A 22546-nucleotide genomic window follows, 5' to 3' on the forward strand; every position below is an offset into this window, starting at 1 on the left:
GAGAGTGTGATGTGGCTAATTCAGAGATGGGGATTATTAGGGGGCCGTGATTGAGAAGGGACACTGGGGTTATACCCCTACTCTTTTACTATAAGTTTCCTGGGATTTTTAATGACCACAGAGAGTCAGGCAACCCTGCTTAGCTTCAGTTTGAAACCAGGCGAGAACTGCAGGGAGATATGGCTATGGCCATGTAGCCACTATAAGGCCGAAAGTATGTGGACACCTGCCCATCACACCCACATGTGGGTCTTCCCCAAACTGTTGCCACAAAGTTGGAAGCCCACAGTTGTCTAGAAAGTCTTTGTATGCTGTGATGTTACAAATTCTCTCTCTTCGTTGGAGCTAAGAGGCTCAAACATGTTCCAGCATGACAATTCCCCTGTGAACAAAGTGAGCTCCATGAGGACATGGTTTGCCATGAGTGGAAGAACTCGAGTGTCCCGCACAGAGCTCTAAACTGAACCACACTCGGATGAACTGGAACGCCAACTGCACCCCAGGCCTCCGCGGCCGACATCGGTCCCAGACCTCACTAACGCTCTTGTGTCTGAACGTCACAAATCCCCCCGCCACACTCCAAAATCTAGAGGAAAGCCTTCTCAGAAGAACGGAGGTTATTAAAACGGCAAACGGGGACTACATCTGGAATGGGATGTTCAAAAAGCACATAGGGGTGTGATGGTCAGGTGTCCAAATACGTTTAACCATATAGTGTCTATGAAAACGTTCTTTTGGTTTCTTAAAAGCTTCCCAAAGTGGTTCTACACTGCACCATCTGCTGTCATTTTCTATATAGATCTTTCAAAGTTTCCCCAGAGGGACGAACTGAAGACTGCATTTTGGGGGGAAAAGAAAAGTTAAGATCATATCTATTAGATATTGGTTGCTTGGAACTGATCATGCCTGTGTTCAAAGCTACATGGTGTGAAAACTGAGCTACAGTATACATCCTTGCCAAAAATCTTGTTTCATAAACTAGCACGGTGTTCACTCTTGAGAAAATTTCAGCTGCTCGTCGCGTACAGGTGTGTGCGTTTTATCCTGTAACGTCATGCGTGTGTGTAAACCCAGATTACTTCATGCTCGTTCACCGTGACATTTCTACTAACGTTCCATTTTGTGTTGCATCATTTACATATGAAACATGTAGTTTCATCAGTGTGTAAATGAGCTCACACACTCGCTGCTCTTTAAAGCTTTTCCTGGATTATATGACTTGTATCTCCAAAACCTGAAGCAGATACAGGTAATAAAGGTGTGAGAATCATGATATCCGCCAGATGTGCTGCTGCACAGAGGGTTATACTGTGTGCGTGTTCATACCTGCCTGGTTTGCTATCATTTGTGTGCATCTACAGAGTGAGTTGAGGTGTGGGTATTATTGGGACCTGAAGCCACAACAGCTCTGGGGATCTGAAATAACAAACAAAACTGACAAGATCAGCGGAAAAGCCTGCTGTCGGTGTACAGTACAGTGCGATAAAAAAAATAAAATAAAAACAGTGAGTTGTTGTTTTTGTTTTTTTCCATTGCTGTCAGCGATGTAATTATTTAGGTTTTATTTTCTTTAAAAGTAAATATTCTGTATATATGGTAATGATTTTATCCGAGTTTTCATGAAGTCTAATAAATCTTTCCTTTACCACCAACTTTGGTTCTCTCTATATATTTCATCCCCCATTGCAAATCAGATTTATTGTTTAAATTTACAGATGCTTGCAATGAACAAATCGGACAAAAGCAATTGAAATAGTTTGACGCGACGAACGCTTCAAGTGGTTTCCCCAAATTCAACTGAAAATGCAGCTTATAATGATTCCTCCATCTCAAAATTATTCAACCCTATAGAATAGAATCCCTCACAACAACACAAATATGCAAAGCAGGTGTTGTCTCAAGCACACCTGATGCAACTAATCAAGGGCTTCATTAGTTGCACCAGGTGTGTTTGAGCACATGAAATACCTGAACTGGGTAGGGAAAAAATAAATACACATATATACACACACGTGTATATTATACAACATATGTGTGTGTGTGTATATATATATATATGTATGGGGGAAAAACAAGAAGGAAAAAGATTAAAGCAACCACTGCAGGACAAATGCTTGTACTTTAAGTGATGTACTCAAGGAAGGCTGCATTCTTGTGCTTTGTGAAATCGATTTATAATTGTGTACACGCTTAGAAAAAGGATTCTTCAGTGGTCTTTGGATAGTTTAGGGTTCTCAACTTCCTAAAGAGCCTCTGCACATGATAGGGAAATGTTTAGCTGCAGTTATTGCTGCACAAGGGGGTCACACCAGATACTGAAAGCAAAGGTTCACATACTTCTACCACTCACAGATATGTCATATTGGATCGTTTTCTGCAATAAATAAATGACCAAGTTGAATATATTTGTCTCATTTCTAATTTTATGACTTGTGTGAAAATCTGTCGATATTTTAAGTCGTAATTATTCAGACATATATTGAAACTTCTAAAGGGTTCACAAACTTCCCAGCACCACTGTATATATTTTTTCATAAGGAAGGTATATGAAATGATTAGATATTGTTATACAACGAGTGTGTTGAGCTGTGCTTCAAAATCTGGTTCATGTAGTGGGAGTGGATTACAGATTTTTGCAGTTTTCTTCAGCTTTGAATCTGATCTTAAACATCGTCTTTGGCACGCAACCTGTCAGACATTTAAAATCTTCTCATGTTGCTAAGGTTTAAGGTCTTAACGTATAAAGTTAAGACAGTAATGCTTAAACAGGTGTTCTCGGTCTTACTGGTATTTGTTAAAAATCCGGCTGTAGTTTTGAACAAGCCGTAGCCTGCCTGATACTTTTTTAGGTACTTAAGTTAACTAAACATTACAACAATTACAAAGACAAAATAAAATATGAGTCAATTTTAGTGTCTAGCTCATGTGTGCTCCATAAATGCAATAGGCAGTGTGACATTTTCAAACTTAAACAGATATATATATATATATATATATATATATATATATATATATATATATATATATATATATATATATATATATTAGTCTTTTTAAGATGTATTATTAGACACTCCAGGATAATTGTTGTGCACAGTCATAAGTTTGGATTTTCTAGAGAATGGGCAAGTGTGTGTCCTGACTTCATGTGTAAAATAGAATATGTTGAAAAGCAGGAGTGACGTTAAAGAACGCTTTGAGCGGATAACTTTCATTCCAGTCCCTTTGATTAAATCTGGGAGAGTGTTAAATGTAATGATGTGAGCAGGTGTGTGAAGGAGTGGCAAAACATACCAAAAAAAAAGGTTGTGTGCCTGCGCTTTGTTTTGGTAACATTTACTAGTGCTGTTTTCATGCTAATTTTGATTGTATTAGTCAGAATACATTGTTTAGTGTCATTAATGCACTTGGATGACAATTAAGGCAGAATACAAATATTCTGAGTTTTCCCAACGTATTTTACAGGTAAGAGCGTGTTCACTATTAAAGCCTGTTCTAATAAGATAACTCAACCCTGAGCAGTGAAAGGTTCGGCGGTTCAAGAATTTATTCTGGGTTTGAACTCGCAACGTCCTGCATACAGAACATCAACCGCCGAACATCTTACTCGATGCATTGCCTATATGTCTGAAATACTCGCGAAACCCCAAGCAGACACTAATCTTTCAAGTATTCTGAACTCTCAGCGTCAACAAGAGTTAATACCTGGGAATTACTAGGAGTATTATGCAAGGACATCAATATTTAAAGCAGGATCACATTCCCAAATAATGCCTGTGCAACTTGGAGTTTCGAAATTTCAGCTGATATTTCCACACCCATATTTCCAGACAGTCTGTAGGCTGTTTAGTTCAGGTGTGGCTTTCAGCTGAAACCGTTCAAGTGGTTGTCCTGCACATGTAATAACAAAAATTTGAATTAATAGAGATTTCAAATTACACTACACTACAGCATTTGGCAGACGCCCTTATCCAGAGTGACTTAAAATTATCTCATTTATACAACTGAGCAGTTGAGGGTTACGGGCCTTGCTCAAGCGCCTAGCAGGCTGGGATTTGAACTCACAACTTTCCGATCAGAAGTCCAACGTCTTAAACGCTGAGCTACCACTATTGGGTCCATGTTAATGTAGTGACTGGCTAATATAGGCATTTCAGCACCAGCAATTATCTTATTGAGTAGTTACATAGCAGTAAGATAAGTATGTAGTGGTAATTATGCTGCAAATTATTACAGTAATAAACATATGTAGTGTATGCATTTACTCTGGCTATAAACCAACCACTTACATGAACTTCACAAGTAGGTCTATGGCTTTAAGCATAAGTTAGTTTTGAGTCTTCTGCAACACCGTTCTCTCTCCTGGTTTCTCTCTTTTTTCCCCCCCAGACACTCCTGGTATTCCACTTCAGTTCAGTTTTTGCTCTAATTTCCAAATGATAGCATCAAAGTAAAGCAACTGTTTCTTGGTCGAGTTCTTAAGAAGTGTTGTTAACAAGTGGTCCGAGATCTCATCAATAGTTAAAAAGTTTGAGCAGATGTGAAAATGCCAATAACTTTCATTCCACTCCTTGGAATGAAAGTTATTTGGAAAGTTAGCTGAGAGAGTATCATGTGTAATGATGTGAGGAGGTGTGTGAAGGAGTGGCAGTGAATGCCAAAAAAAGGTATTGTGTGTCTGCTGTTGGTTTTGGTAACATTTACTAGTGCTACTGTCGGGCTAATTTTGATCGTATCAGTCAGAATACAAAAGATTTGCCAAAAGATTTATGTTACTGAGGTTAAGGTTATAGTTAGGTTTAGGTGTAGACATTAACTAGCTGTATTAATATTTGTGTGTGTGTGTGTGTGTGTGAGAGTTCATGCAAGCACTCCTAGTTTTGCCTTACCATCCATTGTGTGTACAGCAGAAGAGAAGGCTGTACTATGAAGTGTTATATTATGTAGAGGGTAGAGACTCTAGTCAGTCGGTACCGTAATAGTACTGTACTAAATAGTATACCAAAATAACATGCTGTTCAAAACCTGTGGTCTGAACTGAAGAGGGTATTCCACATGCACAGTCCTATAATATAGAATATAAATGAGCTATTATATCTATATAATATAGATATAAATATTAGATCCCTCTAAAGCAGGGGTCTTCAATCTAATCTGCAAAGGGCCGGTGTGGCTGCAGGTTTTCATTCCTACCAAATTGGAGGCACACGTGATAGCTGATTGGAGATGAAGATGAATTGATTAAACACGTGAAGTCGAGCGTCGCTTCTGCTTGGCTGGAATGAAAGCCTGCAGCCACACCGGCCCTTTCTGGATAAGACTGAGAAGCCCTAAAGTGTAGACATTATAGCAATAGTTTATAGCAAATTGTTATTGTCTTTATGTCAGGCCCCGTGTTGTTGTTCTCTTTATAAGGTTTCACCAAATAATAATTGCAGGGCTGCAAAAATTTCTTGAAAGAAGTGACTTGCAGGAGAAAGACACCAAGTGTTCTGTTTGACAAAATACTGTATAGTTTCATCCCCGTGCTGCGGGGGTTTCCTCCTGGTACTCCGGTTTCCTCCTCCAGTCCAAAGACATGCACGGTAGGCTGATTGGCATGTCCAAAGTGTCCGTAGTGTATGAATGGGTGTGTGATTGTGCCCTGCGATGGATTGACACCCTGTCCAGGGTGTACCCCGCCTTGTGCCCCATGCTCCCTGGGATAGGCTCCAGGTTCCCCCATGACCCTGAAAAGGATAAAGCGGTAGAAGATGGATGGATGGTTGCATAGTTTCATAATACACCGACTCTTTATTTTAGTGTCAGGATACGCTCAGCCAAAAGAGCAGTAAGTAAACTCCTTGTTGCTGTAGTGGTACTGTTAAGTTTTGTGCCTTTTTAAAATGTATCTTTCAACCGGAAATGTGTATATACAGTAATGTAAGTTTAATGTACATAAACAGGTCATGTGTAGTATCCAGGTTAAAACTTTAAAGCTACACTACATGAAGGTACAAAATGTGTATGCACAAGGGTGCTAGCAAACATGTTAATCACTAGCTGCGTTTACATGGACAACAATAATCCACTCTTAATCCGATTAAGACCATACTCTAATTAAGAAACTACCATGTCAACGGCAATTTTAACTTACCTTAATCTAATTAAGGTCATAATCGAAGTAAGCAGTAATCTAATTAAGACAAGTAGAGTACTCCCTGTTTTAGTCGCATTATGGACGTGTAGTAGTGACATGTACACACCTTAATCACATTATGAACCTCGTGTGAGAGTTTTCACCGCATTTTGCGACAGGACACAATCACACACGGCAGTTTTACGTTTTACGGCGAACAAGAGAGTTCGGCCGCGTCCCAAATCGCATATTTGCTCACTATAGGCCTGTAGTGGGGAAAAATACATGTATTTCGGCTACTATATAGACGGTAAGTACGCGATTTGGGACAGATCCAGGGCTTCAAGCAGTTGTTTATTAGCACGTATAGCATGACAAATAATTAACTGCACTTTAAGCGTCCGTAAAAAAAAATTAAGAAAAACACCCAAAACTGTATACGGTACCATAACGAAGACGAATTGTATGTTGATACGTGAAATTCTGGAGGGACGTCAGACGGCATGGCGCGGTGACGTAATGACACGGGCTGTTAATCTAAGTATGTTCTAAAACATGTAAAACAGGAACATGAAAGGAATATTCTATAAGTGACTCATGTAAACACCTTAATCACATTATTATCTTACTCAGAGTAAGGTCAATAATTAAATTAATGCTGTCCATGTAAACGTAGTCATTGACTAATTTCCAAACATGGTGCCAATACTTTTGGAGTACTGTGGTAGTACTCTACAGATGACCAGAGAACTGTGCGGTTTTTTTTTAAATTCAGCCTATAGGGATCTGAGTACTGAGTCGGAAATGGGGCGGAGTCTCTGCCTCTGCACAGGTGTGGATGATAATCAATTGATAGCACGTGCGTTTCGCTTGAGCTTCAATGACGCTCCGAAACCGTGTTGGTGGAGAGGCGTGGAAAGGGGCGTGGAAAGGGGCCGGGCTAAAGCGTTTATCCGTCCGCCGCTGCACGAGCTCATGATATTTTAAACAGCGTCTGTGTCGAGAGACATTGTGGAGGCTTCGTGTCAAAATTATCTATTTATTTGTTTATTTATTTCGTTAAAAATAAAATAAAACAGTGAAAATGAGCAGCACTCGGAGCGTGTGTATGTTCTCGGATATCAGAGCAGGAGACAGAGCGGTGAGTAGCTGTAATAAAGTTCACTACTTCCGTCAGCGGAAGTGGAAACAATCTCTGTTATGTGCACTGGTCAGAGTTTACTGGACTAAACGGTTTCCACATAATGAGTGTTAACTGTGTAGGGTGTGTGTGTGTTTTATATATATATATATATATATATATATATATATATATATATATATATATATATATATATATACATATATACATATACATATATACATATATACAAACAGAAATATAACAACTTTGAAAGTTATATGAATATTTGTATAATGGGAACACCGTCATCTCATTCTTTCAAACAAAACATACTTAACATTATCATGTGGTTGATACATTGTTGTAGACTTGCTACTGTATATCACACATTTTCTTACAATACACTCTCATGAAAAAGGGAGCATTGTTATGTGAATGAGGGTCACTGGTGGATTAACCTTCTTATGTCTCTATGAGGATTCATGTACATTGTGTCCAGTATCCCCCCCCCCCCCCCCCCACACACACACACACACACACACACACACACCCTTCCTCAAAGTGTGTATAGAGAGGGTGTAAAGTTTCGTGCAGCTCATTACAGTAAGATCAGAAACACAGGATGTGCATCGGCTTTACAGGGAAAATGCAGAGGGGTGAATTCTGTAGGAGACCGGACACACATCAGCTGTGCAAGAAGAAAATGCTGTTCTGCTTTTATATTTCGAAACAGTTTAATGATCGCAATGAATTCTTTCTTCTTTCCTTAAGTATTCAAGAATAATTCAACGAATACGTTGATCCTAAGACAGGTTTTCTTTCAGGTTTAGAGTTTAGAATTTAGTTTAGTTCATCATATATGACCACCATGGGGTTTACGCTGGATTAGTGGTTAGCAGTCTTGGCTCGCACCTCCGGGGTCGGGGACTCGATTCCCGCCTCCGCCCTGTGTGCTCGGGGTTTGAATGTTCTTCAGGGGTTTCCTCCGGGTCCGCCTGTTTCCTCCACGCGTCCAAAGACATGCGTTGTAGGTTGATTGGCATTGCTAAATTGTCCGTAGTGTGTGAACGGGTGTGTGATTGTTTCCTGCGATGGGTTGGCACTAGGGCTGCAACTAACGATTATTTTGATAATCGATTATTCCTTCAATCAATCGATTCGTTGGATTTAAAAAGACAATTTTTAATTTCTGTAACACCCCCCCCCCCCCCCCCCCCCATTTAAAGGTATTAAATGTACAAAACCAAAAAACATCAGATTGTCCATAAGCTTTAAAGCAGACAAACCACTGTATTAAAACGCTAAAAAAAAGAAAAACACGAACTAAGCGTTAAGTGGTGAGAGGTTGAATGTTCTGCTTTAACACACGCATTCACTCGTCTGAGCACAGTAACGTTACTTTATTCTGTACATTTCTATACATTTCATGTTCTAACCCCAATACAGTTACCGCTCTCATAAAAAAACAGTTACTTTTGTTTCTAATTATAGCTCCAAACAACATATTTGATCAAAATGAATATTTTAGTCAGAGTTATTGCGCTTCCTGTCCATTGCGTGCTGTTTGATTGACGCGTATGCTTGGACTCGCGCTCATTGAGTGAAGTTTAACGGAGACTCGCTCGCCGTCAGGACAGGAGTCTTTACGTAAAATAGAAATACTGGAGTGAATTTCTAACATTTACAGATGAGGATGTAAAGGTAAACGTGTCATTTCTGCACTGAAGAAAACATGTCTGGAACACATTGAACAGCACGTGTCTCTGTCACGGCATCCGACACGACAAGCCACGTTAATACACTAACGAGTTTGTTTGAAGCGCTTAATATAAAACATTTTCATGTTTTGGACGACCTCCGCTGTTTCTCAGATGGGCTTTATTCATAGAAATGTGCTTTTCACCATTGTGAAGTGACGTCACTGACGAGGGGGGTTTTATCCACAGTGACGTCACAGACCCAGCTGATCCATAATGAAATTCGTTGTCGATTATTTTAATTATCGATTAATTGTTGCAGCTCTAGTTGGCACCCTGTCCAGGGTGTCTCCCGCCTTGTCCCCCGAGTCCCCTGGCATAGGCTCCCTGTGTAGGATAAGCGGTACAGAAAATGCATGGAATGACTGTATTTTCCCGTTCGGAATTATTTCTCAGAACACTATATTTTGTTAGCTACTTATCTCATTCTTATTAAGCTCTCCAGTATGTCCGGCAGTCGTGTTTAATTCATCGATGGTGATGAAGCCACACGCCATTGCACAGCACTAAGAGAAAGCTAGTATCTGCATGTCACGGATATTAAAATAAAAAAAAAACTTCTTTTTTTTTGTTGCAAACTTTCGATTACAAGTCAAACATTTGCACGCGTAACCATTAACCCGGGACATTTTCACCTTGTCTCTCAGATCAGGAAACAGTGTTTCCTGGATAATAAGTAACCTGTACATTTGGTTTATTCCCACATTCCTCAATCACTAAGCAACATTGTGCCTTCACCAGATACCTTATAAAGAGAAGCGAGATTAATGTGAGTGGACATTTACAAACAGTTGCACAAAGGGAATGTTTGAACAGCGTACGTGACTTGCACGCAAACTAGGCTAAAGGTGCTGTGTGAGACATTTATTGCATGTTTATTGCGTTGTAATGATACAGATGTGGTTTTTTTTTTTTTTATTGTTTTGTTTTTTTAATGATTTGATTTCAGACTACCCAGTTGATATATTTTTTTTACAGTAGGACATGCATTTAAATAAAAAACAAACAAACAGAGAATCAAAAGTAAGGAAGAATATTTAGATCTTAACTCCAGTATGATTTTTGAACACTTTGTTTAGTCAAAGTTTGCCACTTAAGATGTTTACTAGTTGCTAAGGTCTGAACTGTAATAACAGGACTTGTGTGTTGTGTATTGGTGCCCTGAGAGGTTCTGTTTAGATGTCGTGGAAGAGCTTGACGTGCCCATATATGTTCAGCCGACGCCATCTGGAATGAAGTCAAAACACCGGCTTAGTCATGACTTATCCCAGATAAGCCTACAATTGCTGATGTTACAGATCATTTTAACTCCATATCTTTTCCAAAACATCATTATGGTGCACCATCTAATGGACGGTGTGAGATACACACACATGTGTGCACTATAATAAAAGCAGATGCTGACCACACAAATGATCAACGCTTCAGACATCAGAAGTGTAAGGGTTTTGATCAGTTCCAGTGATTTTAACTAAGCAGACTTGGTTTAGGATCATGACCGTTAGTCATTATCAGCAGAATGAGACCAGGCCGATGGCTTTCTCTCATTTGCAGACAGCTTCTTAGTCAGCATCTGGAAGCAGTGTAATGGGGTCTGCGAAATACAGGTTAGAAGATTAGATCATGAGCGAGCGAGGTAAATAACTACCTCTTCCTGAGGTCATGCTTTAGGAATTCTTCAGGCCACACACACACACACACACACACACACACGCACACGCACGCACAGATTCCCGTCTCACTCCAGCTTTGCACTATAGTTTCAAGGCCAAGAGGGAGGAGGTAAGAGAATGTCTCTGGATCAGCTACCGTGTCCGTTTGCGAAGTAAAATCGAAGAAAACTACATGCACGTCGTCACATACGCTCAGTCGTGAAGAACACGGACTTGTTTGGTTATGTAAAAACGGACGGCTACTGAAAACACGTCTGTTCAATCACTGCGTCAGTACTGTTTGCCCTCCTCTTTCATCTGTCTATTCATCCCATATCACTCTCACTCCATCTCGCTTGTTTGTCTGTCAGGCAGCTTCCTGTTTGCTTACCGTGACTTGAGGTCGTTTGATAGAATTATATGACGGGCATACTTTTATATAAAACGCATGATTGTTGCTTGTATTGATGGAATATAGAAAGAAACACCACCTTCCCTCTTTGTCATGTGGCCTGCAGCATGTGGTGCATATTAATATAATCATTAAACAGGGACTGTGAGGAATGTTGAGCAGTTTTTCTTGCCCCAGGTGGTGAAGATCAGACGCAGATCAGTGAGGAACTTAGGAATTCGAAGAATCCTTCAGCGCTCAAGAAACGAATATCTTTGGTTATTACGCCGTCTACTTTGTAGTGTTTTTAACTCTCTGTACATTTATCTTCTTCTTCATTGTTTTCTCTATCCTATCCTCCTTTTTTTTCTTGAACTGCTTTGTTATTACTGTTGTTACAGGGTTGTAGATGACCCTATTATTTATTTATTAGTTATTAGTTTTCTTTAAGGTTAATGCTATTAGGACAATTTGTTCCTGACATCTTCTCCTGATTTTGTGTGTGTGTGTGCGCGCTGCTGATCCGGAACACACACTGAATGCTTTATGCACAACCAAATCTCCAGTTACGTCTAGGCTTCTCTTCTGACCGTGTGTGTTTTTGTGTGTGTGTGTGTGTGTGTGTTTGTACCGAGCATTTAGTCCGAGCCAGTATGAGGTTACACATTCCGCTCTCAGGACTTATTCAGTCTCTCCCTCGCCTCTCATTATTGTCGCCTATTTTGTGTTCCTTGTCTCTCGTTCCTGCCCACTCTCCTTTCCGCTGGCCTTTTCCTGTAAATCAGCCCGTGTTCACAGCTACTGTTCTATAACGCGAGGAGATGGAAGAACAGGGGTGCACGAGAAAAGGAGGAGGAGGAGCATATAATGAGGGGAAAAAAAAAACCCCACGAAGGACGGAAGAGAAGGCTTTTATTTGTACTTGATTTGATTATTTATCCGATTATGGAAAGTAGACATGACACATGTGATCACTGCCTCATGTGATCATGTGATCCCAGTCTTGTTCAATCTTCCTGCTTTCATGGCTTCACCCTCACTATTTGTCGACCGGCTTCATTTGAAGTGGAAAGCTTTGACGAGCATTGTTTGTTTGTATTTTGTCCTTTTGATCTTCTAGCACATGTGATGCCCTTCATTTTACTTGTTGCAGCTTGAGTGGAGCCCCAAACATTTGTTCCTTATTTCTTCATTTTCTGTAATTCCTTACGATCGTAAAATCCTGACTGAGTCATTTTGCCGTCGTTACAATATTAATACGTATATTCACGTAAGCCAAGAAATATTTCTAGAACGGCGTGTGGCGTAGCGATTAAGACCACAGCAACGTTCATACACTGTCCTAAATAAAGGTCAATGGGAACAGCAGCGTGAAAACATGAGGGTGTGAATAAGGCTCTTGGGTGGTTATCCGTTGCACAGCAGTCCTGGAAACGGTTGTTGTCGTATATCAGAATTCTCACCGATAACCCCTGAATGGTCATCTTAATCCCTGCAAGATAACACGCGCGTGGTTAAGGTGTGGTATTGATCTTGGCAGAGCCCTCATGTAAATGCTGCTTTGCCTTGTATGGAAGGCACACATGCGCAGTCCAGCGTCCCACTTTAAACAGGACGGAGAGCTGTGTGGACGCAGTAAAGTTGCTCAGGTAAATCTAATAGTTATGGAGTTAGAATATTTGGAGACCTGTTACATATCTAATGGCTGTTTCGTCTACTGTTTCTTCTTCTTCTTCTTCTTCTATTAAGTACATATTTCTAAAGGTGTCGCCCAGGATTGTGCGGTTGCCTCGATCCTTGTTTTGACTTCCTCGTTGGACGGGAATAATCTCTTTGTTGTGACTGTGTGGTTGAAGGTGTGGTTCCGTGTTGTCTTTCACAGATTTTTTTTTGTGTCCGGTAAGAGGATATGCTGATGTTTATTGCAGCACCATGTTCTAGCCATCTAACGCAGCGACGTTTTAATCCGAGACATAAGACTCGTATGTAAAGTGTGGTTTAACGTTCCCATAGCACCTGTTCCTGCGTCGAATTCGTGTCGGGACAGTAAACGTTAGCGGTGCGCATGCATGTTACGTACCTCGTTGCAGAGAATTGTCCTTTCTCAAATCTGTGTTTACCAAACCTGTGTCCCATCGAGTCTAGTTACACATCAATCACTGATAAGACGTTGTTTGAGTGTGACACGGACACGCGCATTCGTCAGCACACTATTTTGGTTTCTGTAGACCGTTCCTCTCTTAATAGCCTACAGTGTGTGTGTGTATATATGTTTATATGTATAGATATGATTCCATAACCATAGTATTTGCAGCTGTGTCCAGTCGATGGACATTAACGTCCTTAATGCACGTTAGATTGCATTGTTGTAATGTTTTAGTGTTGGGATATCACTGTCGGTTCATGTTAGAGTCCAGTGTGTGTGTGTGTGTGTGTGTGTGTGTGTGTGTGTGTGGTTCGATGAGTCACAGTTTATAATAGTTTAACGCAGGGGGTTGTACTGCACGTATTCGCGTGGCCTCTGTGTTCCGTCTTCCTGTGTTTGTTATTTCGCTGTGACCCTGTCGTCATGGGGATATTCCACATCCCTCTCGAGTGCATTGCCCTGTTTGGAGTCTGCGCTGCAATTCAAACGCAGATTCAAAACGAGAGCGACGGCATGCCAGGAGGGGGAGTTCTGGTATTTTCCAGTAGCTGAGTCCAGAAGTCGAACAGAATGTTCTGTATCTGGCAGGAAGATGTATTTCATGTCTTTCTTTCCCTTGCCAATAACTAAGCACTGGCATTCTTGGTAGACTTTTATAGACCATTGGCCTCTCTCTCTCTCTCTCATTTTCTCTCTCTCTCTCACACACACACACGCACGCGCACACACACATGGCACTATTACTCAGTTTCTCCTCCCCACATTTTCCTCTCTATTTCTTCAGTCTCTTGCCTCATTTCTAACGGTCCTTTTGTCAGGCTTTCCCCTCACACTTTGTTTCTCCTTGTCGTTCAGGATGGGTGCCGGAGACTCCGACTGACCCTGCACGACCAAATCCAGCAGCAGCGCGCCGTAGGAAAGGTAAGACACTGATAACTATAGAACGCACACCTACAAAGCCCAAACTTTAGGACTTTATATGTAATGGAGTAGGAGGCAAGAATGAGCTTGAAACCACATTAGACTTTAGAATTCCTTCATTTAGGAAAAACAAAAAGCTATTATCAAAAGATTATTTAAATGTACATAGGTACTGGAAACATTACAACAATTACAAAGACAAAATAAAATATGAGTCAACTTTAGTGTCTAGCACATGCGCTCCATAAGTGTGACATTTTCAAACTTAAAAAGAGAAATATCTTTAAATATTTTTATATATATATATATATATATATATATATATATATATATATATATATATATATATATATTTATATTTATATATATATATATTTATATATATATATATATATATATATATATATATTTATATTTATATATATATATATTTATATATATTTATGGAATGAGTGAACAGCTGGGTGTATGTGTGCTTTTTGTAGCATGAGTTCTGTATGAATGCTGTATTTATGATGATATTCCAGTCTCCAAGCTTCTAGAGTTTTATACTGCCTTATTTATGTGCGCAGTGTTGTAACTACTTCGGGTGAAAGAGAAATAGTTCTGTGTAACTTCTTGTGAAAGTCGGCCAGTCCTCTTCCCACCCTTCTCCTCACCTCATCATGTCTCTATGTAAATCGGTTCTCGTGAATTCGCCGTCTTTCCAGGAAAAAGCTCGAACTGCAGTGAAAATGAAAGCACGCTCATGTCTGTGTGGCTGTAGTCAGGACAGAGGGTCTTTTTATGCAAGATTCTCCCCAAGGACCACAGTCTCATTGTTTCAAATAACCCGAAATTACATAACCTCCCCTCCCTGGCTGTCTCTCCATCTGTCTGGCTTTTCGTCCTCCTCTTCATTGTGTATGTGTTTTATAGAGACCGTCAGAGATTTGTATGTTCATGGTTCAGGGACAGATGCTTCTCTTTTCTTGATCTAAATACATGCAAATGTCTGGAGTTTATACCTTGTACCGTTTGCGTGTCATGGTATTATTCACAAGGTAGTTTTCACAAGCTTTCACAAGTCAAAATGTGATGACGCATAAAACCAGCAGGGAAAAAGCGTGCACCCTGAGGCCTGTGAAACCTTAAAGCTCTGAACATGACACACAGATGTCTGATGTAGATATCTGAATGTTATAAGATTGCTTTTGGGGAATTTACAAATGACTTCCGAGGCAAGCTGGAACAGATTTTTGGTTAGGGTTTTTTTTTTTTTTTTTTTTTTTTAAATAGAATATGCGTACTCTGTATCAGCCTAATCGATCAACCTGTCCTCTTTACCATTCTAGCCAATTGGGAGAGCGTTTGCTTTGGTGCAGCCCACCAGCGAGAGACAGCCGCTAAAGAACGAGCCCGTCAAAGCCGAAGAGAAGGTCGAAGTCATAAAGGTGAGCCGTGAGGACCAGGGTGTCCTGATTGCTTTGTAACAGAGGGTGTGTCAGTTTAAATTCCAGTGAGCTCTCTAATCCTGTACTGCTTTCACAACAAACTGGTGTACAGAAATGCACTGCTCAAGTGTGTGTGTGTGTGTGTGTGTGTGTGTGTGTGTGTGTGTGTGTGTGTGTGACAGACCCAAGGTGTGGTTATAGTAAATGTGTGTTTGTGTTTCAGGTGTATCTGCAAGCGCAAAAAAAGGAACAGGACAGGAATCAGCAGAGTCTGAAGATGCTCTCGGATGAGGTTTCGCAAATACAAGAGGTCCGGTCAGACTGCCTTGTCCAATCGCATGCTCGCTAGTGCATGTTCATGCTTCGTGCGTGCGTGTGTGTGTGTGTGTGTGTATTTTGTATACATCTGTGAATCACAAGTACGGTGTCTCTTCCAGGTGCGATACTGTTTAAAGAGCCTGAGGGAGCAGATGGCAGCAAAAAACACCCACAGAACAGAGCACAAGGCAAGAGAAGTGTGTGTGTGTGTGTGTATGTGTACAAATAATAGTGCGATGAGTATGGACACCAGGACAAGACATGAACCAGTATCGGTCTCTCGCTTTTTCAGGTGCAGTTAGCTCAAATTAGTGGGAGCAGAGTGAATTGTGCTCCGATGTCGCTACCAACACAGGACAGAGAAGACAAACGGGTAAGGTGTTTTCACATGGACTTTGATATCACACACACACACACACACACACACTCTTGTCCATGGGGATGCATGAAGCGGACACAAGCACAGAGCAAAACAGTGAGTTCCATGCTAAAACATAAGTTCCAGTTTTTCGTTGTAAGTGCAGTAGTAGTCGTCATGTCATGGGTCGATAGTTTTATTGTTTGTTAGTTCAGAAAATAACGACGCCTACCAAAAAAAGTATTGAAGCAACAGTAAAGGTTCAGACATGGCTCTGTTTATTCCTTAGCCTCTGTTTTGTCTGATCGTCTTTACAACATATAAGTGAACCTAGAACACATGGATTTGCTATATAAAAATATATTTACACTTATTTTTTTTACATTTTGTATTTTTTTTCGTATTTGTTCAGCACCGCCCTCTTTAACACACTGAAATCAGTCATTCCAAACGCCAAACCAGGAAGAATCTTTACTGTAATCCTCGTGTATATACACACACTGACGTACACGACCTGGCACCTGAATACACACACACTTTGGTTCTAATGAAAACACCGTGCTATGGGAAAAGAAAAAAAACAAACAAAACACCACATTCATCACATCCTGCAGCTCTTTGTTTAATGCTGGTGCTTTTTAGATGAACAGTTCCCAGTGCATTCCACATTTCTCAGTGTCCCTTTATAGTCTAAAAACAATCCGCGGTGCGAGCACATACACACTCTGCTTTACAAAGCCTCTTTTAAGTCCAGAGAAGTTTGTGAATAGGCTGGATTAAGTTCCCCAACAGAGCACTCTGTGTGTGTGTGTGGTTCAGCTCTGGCTGGAAAATTGAGTGGAAGAAGTTAAGTGCTGCCTTCACTACTCCAGAGTTCCCAGTCTGAGCCCACACCCTGATGACACACAAAACATGTGTGCGCGCATGCACATTGTCCCTTCCTCTTCTCGTTTTGATTCTATAAATATTCCCAAGGAAAGTTTGTTGGTCTCCAGGAGAAGTATGAATATGATATTGTTCGATGTAGTGTGCTGTATAGACTAGTCTACCAGTTCAAACCAGGGCTGCAACTAACCATTATTTTTTCAATTAATCGGATGGGGGGGGGGGGGGGGGTTTCACTACCATTTTTTCATTTATTTAAAATAAAATCCACAAACTGAGTGTTACAAATATAAACTTAAGACTAAAACTTTACACAACTGTTTGTCCAATTATATAAGGCTGAAAAGAACCCAATAAACACATCAAAATATGTATTATTAATATAGGACTGTAGTTTAATTCTGTGCTTTTTTTTTTTTTTTTGGCATCTAGAAGTGTGTGTGTGTGTGTGTGTGTGTGTGTGTGTGTGTGTGTGTGTGTGTGTGTGTGTGTATATATATATATATTATATAAAAAAAATATGTATTAGTATTTATGCATTGCATTTTTATGGATGCACAAACAGCACTGACTTCTACAGTCCTAGCAATCCCTGGTAGATTGGTAGAACCTGTTATTCCCCAGGGTTTGGTACAAATACCAGGTGCAATTACATTTTATCGTTGGTGTGACATTTAATTTGACTCTCTGAATTATCTTTTGTTTGTTTTATCCATGAATGCGACACTTGAACTTGTCTACCACTCATGGGTTTTTGCAAATAATCATTTCATTTGTAAATAAATTTAAAATAAATCCATCAACGAACGATCATCACCTCAGCTAACATATTTGTGAATGCACGCGAATAACCGAATTAATTTTGAAACATTTCGTTTGAATATACTTTGATACATTTAACAAAAAAAACAAAACAAGCAAACTCATATATATATATATATATATATATATATATATATATATATATATATATATATATATATATATATATATATATATATATATATATATAACATTTTTAAAACTTTCCTACGGACCGCCTGCAGTTACACCACTGACCACTAGGGGGTCCACGGAAACACTGCACTAGACGGTAGTGCATAGTGTAAGTTTACAGTACTTCATTTGGGACACAACGTTAGTATTTACTCTCCGAAGTGTATTTTTGGAGCAGAAGTAATGTAATGAGTAAATGTACCGCGCTCAGACCAACTAATCGACAATGAGATTCGTTGACAACGATTTCCATAAGCGATTATTATCGATTAGTTGTTGCAGCTCTAGTTCAAACATTTATAAACAGAGAAGTGTTACAGAACTGATAAACACGTTAAAAAATAAAACGCAACACAAGCTCCTCCATAACTCAGGTCAGGAGCATGTCAATTGCTTACTCTCTTTGCTTTCTGTCTCTGTGTTTCAGGAGTTTGTGGAGGAGCAGGAGCGAGAGAGGATGAGGGAAGTCAGCAAGCGGCTGTACAGTCAGCTTCAGGAGGCAGAGAAGAAACACCAAGAGGAGAAGGAGAAATTACAGGTTCACATCTTCTTTTCTCTACATGCCGTGGTTTTTGTTATTTTTTGTTATTCATCCGTACAAGGAGGCATTCCTGAGGAACCTGTATGATCTGAAAAGGGTTGTACTACATTCCTTTAACCCGCCACACAGAAGGTGGGGTTAGTCGGGGTGTGTTGCTGGGATTACTCCAGCTCTACGAAAGAGGGCATCACAATAATTGAACGATGCCTCATTTTTTTCCACTGAGGTAATATTTTCTGCTGCGCTAACGTTAGCTTGCCAAACTGATACTGTGCGTCATACAAGTCACGTCAGAGTGATCCTATACAAAGCCTACAGAAATATTTCACGTGAAAGATATCTTTTACGTCTGGTTTCTTCAGTTGTACATCTCCTCTTGCTTACTCTAGAGTATTTCCATTTTAAGTGTATTTAGGAAAATTGAGTTGTGTATCCATAAACAAGTGTTTATGGCAGTTATTTTCAAGGAGGTGTGGTGATATCAAGAGCAGAATCACGAGCACCACCAAACACAAAGCAAATATTTATTTATGTAATGTCTGCTGAGGTACATACTGTGTAATGCACATTTATATATATGTATGTATGTATGTATGTATGTGTGTGTGTTTGTTTGTTTTATCATATGTTTCTATCAACATTCTCTTTATCCTCTTTGTATGACTTTTTTTTTTTTAAATTATCCACTCAATGCCAGTTGTGTAAACTTAACCCTGCTTTATAGAAGCCTCACTTTCTTTCTGTCTCTTCAGTCTTGTAAGTCCTCGAAGCTTATCATTTCTCTGTCCTCCTTCAGGCCGAGGCAGGTCAGTATAAAAGGCAGCTGTCTGAGCAGAGCGATCAGCTGAAGGAAGCACATGTTAACGTACAACAGCAGGACCAACGCATCCGAGAGCTCCAGCGGCTAATGGGCGGCATGGAACAGGAGAACTCGTCCCTCAGGGACGACTTAATGACCAGGGAGGCGGAGCTGCTGCGGCTGCGGGAGCTGAAAGAGGAGGGGCAAGCTGACCGGGAGAGGTGAGTAAACCACAAGTACTTATCATTGAAGGTCACGAGGTTTGGTTCAGCAGGTGGTGAGAGGAAGCGAATGTCCATCGGTTGGTCCAGTCCAGCGTCAGTGTTGGTTAAGGGACATATGTAGTGACTAAAAGGTTGCAATCAACTCATCCCTTGGGCATCATCAATTATTAAATATTCTTTGATTGGATTTTGTCTTGGATTGGATTTGACTGGATTTCCAATAAATGTGTAAATAAAAATTAAAATAAATTATTAATAATGATAAAACTAAAAGACCACTAATGACAACCCCTAGTGAATGTGGAGCAAAAAGCTACATGTCTAGAAAACCCCTCTGAGAACGATATAACTATATACATATAAATTTTATAAACGTGTTCTCAATGGACATTGTAGAAGAGCACCAGTTAAGGTCTGATGTTTATAAAGTTTACGATGAATTAAAGGTCACTGTACTTTGTGTAGATTGGAGGACTTGGAGAAGGAGAACGCCATCCTTAAAGAGAAGATACACCACCTTGATGATATGCTCAAGAGCCAGCAGAGGAAACTCAGACAGATGATTGAACAGGTAAAAAAAAAAAAAATCATACCTGGATCAATGGCATCTTATTTGACACTTTTTAATATATAAACACAGCCACACTCACGCTTTCTCCTCACACAGCTGCAGAACTCACGAATGGTGATTCAGGAGAGGGACCGTGTCATCAAAGAACTGGAGGAGAAAGTTGCTTTCCTTGAAGCAGAGGTCAGCGCGCGCACACACACACGCTCTCACACATATACACACACATGGATCATTTCTCTTGTGTATTCATCACTTTGTTAAATCACTTGTTTATACAGAACAGAGAGCTGCATGATCAGATGGACTATTTCCTGAATGGCCAAAGGTCAAACTCCGGCCTGTTTTCAGATTCCAATGCTCAAATTGTCTACAGGTAACACTCTCACACACTCTCTCACTCACACATACACTCTCACACACACTCTCACTCACACATTCTCACACTCTCACTCACACATACACACCCTCATTCACACACACACATACTCAGACTCACTCTCATTTACTCACACCATACAAATAAAATGCATACTAACTATATTGTCTTTTTTATCCCCTTCCACAGTAAGCCTCTGAAGCCGTCCACACAAAGTAACAAGAATCTGCCGTTCATTAAAGTCATAGAGATCAAGTCATGAAGTCGGTTATGACAACGCTGAAACGTTCTCATAACCCGTATCCGAATGCAGCAGGTCATCAGGCGACTCCTCCGTACATACTCCAGCACAACAGCCTGCAATGCTACACAACGACTCATGCTAAGAACCACAGCGACATGATGCTCGTGCTATCAAACATACCGACTACACAAATCCACGGATGCAGCTCGGCACGGTACGCATCGTCAAATTTGCACGTAACGAATTTCAGTCCTATATTGATGTATAAATAGGCCAGGTGTAGGTTTCAACATGTCCCACAAAGTGTCTGTGAGCACGCATGTATCGACTTGAATTTAGCTGAAGCAGGAGTTTAGAGGCGTTCAATATCTGTAGAGTAGCTTTTAACCAGAATGGAGAATAAAAAGCAGAACCGAGTAAAGAGAGGGATTGAATGGTGTGGTATTCGTTTCAGGTTATTCCTTTCTGAACACTGTGGCCCTTTCACTTTCTCTCACTCTCTCTATTTGGCTTGGAGTTGAATTACTTAAGAGCGGACTGTTTTAATTGCTAAACATCTTATGATCATCCAAAAAGATAAAAAAAAATTATAATAAAAAAGCTCTTACAGCTAACAAATCTTGTGTAAAGATATGGAGAGGGAACAGGGTGCTTAGCTTTACCAGTTGCTTGGTCCTAACGAAGGAATTGTAGAGTATCTGTATGGGTTTGATTCCCACATGCAGCTTGAGTGCAAAGACAAGGTGCTAAAAATATTCCACCAAGTCCACAATTACGCTACTCAATAGAGGCATGCAAGATGAGCTAGGTGGAGGAAACCTGTTTAATTTGCTATGGAAACCCAAACCACACCAGTTGTTTTGTTCTGCTGAGAGGAAGCGAGAGGCGCTCGTGTTGAGTTTCAGCCTTTAGTTCGAGAGCTTTTCCGAGCACAAAATCCGAACACCTTTAGCGAGGGTTAATTAGAAATCTACTAAAACGTTAACATATTTCTAACTTTGTCATGATCTCCACTCGCCTGAAATGAATTAACTGTTTCAATTAAACACTAAAATATTTTTTTAGATGGAGCAAATTTGAGAGACTCTGTATGGCCTGCTGTCCGGGACAGTAAAATAATTATGAAGTACCAATCCGCTTTACTTGGATGAGTTAAAAGAAGAATCATGGTAATTTCATGTACATAAAAACAAAATGTGTCTGACTCGTTGTTGAAAAAATGCATTTCACGGATGTTTTATTCGTCACCAGGTTTTGTAAATATTTTCGTACTCGAGAAACTTGACCGTTCCTACTTCTTGTGTAGTTTCTGTAACTGTCCATAAATGGCAACTTCAACTTTGCACTTAGCATCTGCTCTTTATTTAATATAAAAAGTATTTTTGTAGTTAAATGCGAGTGGTTTTATAGTTACTGTATTAAATACCATGTATATTTATGCAAGATGAAGTTTTAATAAAGTGATCGAAAATATATGTTTTGATGCTTCATGTTTTACGGTACTGCGGATGTGAGCTTTGAACCTTCGGGATAGTTCAGATTTATGGTGCCGTCATGGTTCTGTAAATGGGTTATGAATTGCAGAGGTCTATGCAGTTATCTTGACAGGCTAACTATATATGTATTTATAAAAAATAAATAAATTTGGGTGTCCCAATAGCATTTGGGGGGGGGGGGGGGGGGGTTAACTTAT

The 22546-nt window shown here is 40.0% G+C and overlaps 1 protein-coding gene across 4 annotated transcripts; it reads left to right on the forward strand.

Moving 5' to 3' along the window:
* Window positions 1–7093: 7093 nt before the first annotated feature.
* Window positions 7094–22326, forward strand: tuft1a (tuftelin 1a). 4 transcript variants are annotated; one of them, XM_017468829.3, is made up of 12 exons: window positions 7094–7259; window positions 14043–14108; window positions 15443–15541; window positions 15765–15851; window positions 15979–16047; window positions 16152–16232; window positions 18526–18636; window positions 19436–19659; window positions 20128–20233; window positions 20330–20413; window positions 20512–20606; window positions 20799–22326. In XM_017468829.3, the coding sequence occupies exons 1-12, from the start codon at window positions 7203–7205 to the stop codon at window positions 20869–20871; spliced, it is 1152 nt and encodes a 383-aa protein (XP_017324318.1). In that variant the 5' UTR covers window positions 7094–7202; the 3' UTR covers window positions 20872–22326. The 4 variants fall into 4 exon arrangements, with proteins under 4 accessions (XP_017324318.1, XP_017324309.1, XP_047010865.1 ...); XM_017468820.3 differs by lacking the exon at window positions 7094–7259 and adding an exon at window positions 12441–12690; XM_047154909.2 differs by lacking the exon at window positions 7094–7259 and adding an exon at window positions 13559–13721.
* Window positions 22327–22546: the final 220 nt, after the last annotated feature.

This window comes from Ictalurus punctatus, chromosome 1 (assembly GCF_001660625.3).
Source record: "Ictalurus punctatus breed USDA103 chromosome 1, Coco_2.0, whole genome shotgun sequence".
Taxonomy (NCBI): Eukaryota; Metazoa; Chordata; class Actinopteri; order Siluriformes; family Ictaluridae; genus Ictalurus; species Ictalurus punctatus.

Excerpts from the sequence above, each read along its gene's own strand:
- tuft1a (XM_047154909.2), top strand. The coding sequence starts at position 13,611 with ATGGGGATATTCCACATCCCTCTCGAGTGCATTGCCCTGTTTGGAGTC. Across the intron at positions 15,542-15,764 it reads AGAAGGTCGAAGTCATAAAG|GTGTATCTGCAAGCGCAAAA; the intron begins GTGAGCCGTGAG and ends TTTGTGTTTCAG. Across the intron at positions 16,233-18,525 it reads AGGACAGAGAAGACAAACGG|GAGTTTGTGGAGGAGCAGGA; the intron begins GTAAGGTGTTTT and ends TCTGTGTTTCAG.